Source organism: Athene cunicularia, unplaced genomic scaffold (genome assembly GCF_003259725.1).
Source record: "Athene cunicularia isolate RWA unplaced genomic scaffold, athCun1 SCF_266, whole genome shotgun sequence".
Lineage (NCBI taxonomy): Eukaryota > Metazoa > Chordata > Aves > Strigiformes > Strigidae > Athene > Athene cunicularia.
This window is the reverse complement of record NW_020799340.1, coordinates 1-4,138: the sequence shown is the minus strand read 5'-3', so window position 1 is coordinate 4,138 and position 4,138 is coordinate 1. Positions and strand designations below refer to the sequence as shown.

The following is a 4,138-nucleotide window of genomic DNA, read 5'->3' as shown; positions in this document are numbered from 1 at the left end:
AGTTAATTATTAACAGTTAATAATTAACAGTTAATAATTAACAGTTAATAATTAACAGTTAATAATTAACAGTTAATAATTAACAGTTAATAATTAACAGTTAATGGGATAATTAGTGAGATTTTTCCCCTTTAATTAAGGGGTTTTTTTTCCCCAAATTCGGGTTTTTTCCCCCAAAATTTCGGGATTTTTTGTCCTAAATTGTTTTTTTTCCCCCCGCAGGCGGCTGCCGGCGGCCGGAGGGGGCGGAGCCACGTGGGAGCCAATGGGAGCGCGGGGGCGGGGCTGCGGATGTTGGGCTGCGGGTCGGGCTCAGGCTCAGGTTTAGGCTCAGGTTTGGGCTCAGGCTCAGGATTAGCGGGATCGGAATCCGGATTGGGATCAGGATCAGGATTAGGCTCAGGATCAGGTTTAGTGGGATCAGGATCAGGATTAGGACTTGGATCAGGATCGGGATTAGGCTCAGGATCAGGTTTAGTGGGATCGGGATCAGGATCAGGTTTATTGGGATTGGGATCGGAATTAGGATTGGGCTCAGGCTCAGGATTAGCGGGATCGGGATCAGAATCCGGATTGGGCTCGGGATCAGGTTTAGTGGGATCGGGATCAGAATTAGGACTGGGCTCAGGCTCAGGCTCAGGATTAGTGGGACCGAGATCGGGATCAGGACTGAGATCAGGATCAGGATTGGGATCAGGATTAGGCTCAGGATCAGGTTTAGTGGGATCAGGATCAGGATTAGGACTCGGATCAGGATCAGGTTTATTGGGATTGGGATCGGAATTAGGGTTGGGCTCAGGCTCAGGATTAGTGGGATTGGGATCAGAATCTGGATTGGGCTCAGGATCAGGTTTAGTGGGATCAGGATCAGAATTAGGATTGGGATCAGGATTAGGACTGGGATCAGGATCAGGATTAGGCTCGGGATCAGGTTTAGTGGGATCGGGATCAGAATTAGGACTGGGCTCAGGCTCAGGCTCAGGATTAGTGGGACCGAGATCGGGATCAGGACTGCGATCAGGATCAGGATTAGGATTGGGATCAGGATTAGGCTCAGGATCAGGTTTAGTGGGATCGGGATCAGGATTAGGACTCGGATCAGGATCAGGTTTATTGGGATTGGGATCGGAATTAGGATTGGGCTCAGAATCCGGATTGGGCTCAGGCTCAGTTTTAGTGGGATCAGGATCAGAATTAGGACTGGGCTCAGGCTCAGGATCGGGATTAGTGGGACCGAGATCGGGATCAGGACTGAGATCAGGATCAGAATTAGGATTGGGATCAGGATCAGGTTTGGGCTCTGGCTCAGGATTAGTGGGATCGGGATCAGAATTAGGATTGGGATCAGGCTCAGGATTAATGGGATTAGGATCAGGATCGGGATCAGGTTTAGCGGGATCATGCTCAGGTTTGGGCTCAGGCTCAGGATTAGTGAGATCAGGATCCGAGTCGGGATCGGGATTAGTTGGACCGGGATCGGGATCAAGATCAGGATTAGTGGGATCAGGTTTAGTGGGACTGGGATCAAGATCAGGACTGGGATCAGGATCAGGATTAGTGGGATTGGGATTAGTGTTAGGATCGGGATCAGGATTAGTGGGACCGGGATCGGGATCAAAGTTGGGATCGGGATTAGTGGGATTGGGACCAGGATCAGGATTAGGACCAGGACCAGGATCACAGGTATCAACACTGGGACCAGGATCAGATTTAGAACCGGGATTAGGATTAGGATCAGGGCGACCCCCACGTGACCTGGGTTGGGCGGTGCCAGCTGGGCTCGGCCTTGACCTGACCTAGCAAAGCTCAGCCTAGAGCCTGGCGGGCAACGCCCGGCTTAGGGATCAGCTCCCAAAGCCCGGCTCAGCCTCGATACTACCCAGCAGAGCTCAGCTCAGGGCTGTCCTAGCAAAGCTCGGCCTTGATATTACCCAGCAAAGCTCAGCTCAGGGCTGTCCTAGCAAAGCTCAGCCTCGATATTACCCAGCAGAGCTCAGCTCAGGGCTGTCCTAGCAAAGCTCGGCTTCGAAAATATCCAGCAAAGCTCAGCTCAGGGCTGTCCTAGCAAAGCTCAGCTCAGGGCTGTCCTAGCAAAGCTCAGCTCAGGGCTGTCCTAGCAAAGCTCAGCTAGAACTTCACTATTGCCCAGCAAAGCCTGGCTTAGAGCCCTTCTAGCCATGCTCAGCTCCAGCGTTGCCTAGCAAAGCTCAGCTCAAAGCTGCACTAGCAAGGCTCAGCTTAGAGCTGCCATATTAGCTAGAAAAGCCTGGCTTAGCGCTTGGCTAGCCGTGCTTGGCCTCGGTGTTATCTCCCTAAGCCCGGCTCAGCCGTGCAAAGCCCAGCTCAGACTTGAGCTGGACCAGCCGCGCTTACCGAGCCGTGCTAGCTGAGCTCAGCCTTGATATTACCCAGCAAAGCTCAGCTCAGGGCTGTGCTGGCAAAGCTTAGCTTAGAACTGTAATATTGCCCAGCAAAGCCCGGCTTAGAGCCCTTCTAGCCATGCTCAGCTCCAGCGTTGCCTAGCAAAGCTCAGCTCAAAGCTGCACTAGCAAGGCTGAGCTTCGAGCTGCCATCTTAGCTAGAAAAGCCCGGCTTAGCGCTTGGCTAGCCATGCTCGGCTTCGGTGTGATCTCCCTAAGCCCGGCTCAGCCTTGAGCTGGACCAGCCGCGCTTACCGAGCCGTGCTAGCTGAGCTCAGCTTTGATATTATCTAGGAAAGCTCAGCTCAGGGCTGTCCTAGCAAAGCTCAGCTCAGGGCTGTGCTGGCAAAGCTTAGCTTAGAACTGTAATATTGCCCAGCAAAGCCCGGCTTAGAGCCATTCTAGCCATGCTCAGCTCCAGCGTTGCCTAGCAAAGCTCAGCTCAAAGCTGCACTAGCAAGGCTCAGCTTTGAGCTGCCATATTAGCTAGAAAAGCCCGGCTTAGCGCTTGGCTAGCCGTGCTCGGATTCGGTGTGATCTCCCTAAGCCCGGCTCAGCCTTGAGCTGGACCAGCCGCGCTTACTGAGCCGTGCTAGCTGAGCTCAGCCTCGATATTACCCAGCAAAGCTCAGCTCAGGGCTGTCCTAGCAAAGCTCAGCCTTGATATTACCCAGCAAAGCTCAGCGCAGGGCTGTCCTAGCAAAGCTCAGCCTTGGTATTACCCAGCAAAGCTCGGCTCAGGACTGTCCTAGCAAAGCTCGGCTTCGATATTATCCAGCAAAGCTCAGCTCAGGGCTGTCCTAGCAAAGCTCAGCTTTGATATTATCCAACAAAGCTCAGCTCAGGGCTGTGCTGGCAAAGCTTAGCTTAGAATATTGCCTAGCAAAGCCCGGCTTAGAGCCCTTCTAGCCATGCTCAGCTCCAGCGTTGCCTAGCAAAGCTCAGCTCAAAGCTGCACTAGCAAGGCTCAGCTTAGAGCTGCCATATTAGCTAGAAAAGCCCGGTTTAGCGTTTGGCTAGCCGTGCTCGGATTCGGTGTGATCTCCCTAAGCCCGGCTCAGCCTTGAGCTGGACCAGCCGCGCTTACCGAGCCGTGCTAGTTGAGCTCAGCCTTGATATTACCCAGCAAAGCTCAGCTCAGCGCTGTCCTAGCAAAGCTCAGCCTTGATATTACCCAGCAAAGCTCAGCTCAGGGCTGTGCTGGCAAAGCTTAGCTTAGAACTGTAATATTGCCCAGCAAAGCCCGGCTTAGAGCCCTTCTAGCCATGCTCAGCTCCAGCGTTGCCTAGCAAAGCTCAGCTCAAAGCTGCACTAGCTTTGAGCTGCCATATTAGCTAGAAAAGCCCGGCTTAGCGCTTGGCTAGCCATGCTCGGCTTCGGTGTTATCTCCCAAAGCCCGGCTCAGCTGTGCAAAGCCCGGCTCAGCGGTGAGCTGGACCAGCCGCGCTTACCGAGCCGTGCTAGCTGAGCTCAGCTTTGATATTATCTAGGAAAGCTCAGCTCAGGGCTGTCCTAGAAAAGCTCAGCTTTGATATTATCTAGGTAAGCCCAGCTTTGAGCTGTTCTTAGAAAGCTCAGTTTCAAGCTTTGCCGGAAAGTCTCAGCTTTACGCCGCGCCAGCTCAGATTTGAGGCTCTCGAGGTTAAGCCTGGCTTTGAGCCGTGCCAGCCGCACTCGGGGTTGGGCTTGTCTAGAAAAGCTCAGCTTTGATGTGTTCA

General features: G+C 53.0%; 1 protein-coding gene across 1 annotated transcript; it reads right to left on the bottom strand.

The window, feature by feature from the left end:
- Positions 1-255: 255 nt before the first annotated feature.
- On the bottom strand, positions 256-1,692 carry LOC113490748 (cell surface glycoprotein 1-like; the record flags this gene model as incomplete). Its single annotated transcript, XM_026867321.1, has 1 exon — positions 256-1,692. A coding segment is annotated over one exon (1,437 nt), but the record flags the coding sequence as incomplete, so codon positions are not given.
- Between the last annotated feature and the right edge of the window lie 2,446 nt (positions 1,693-4,138).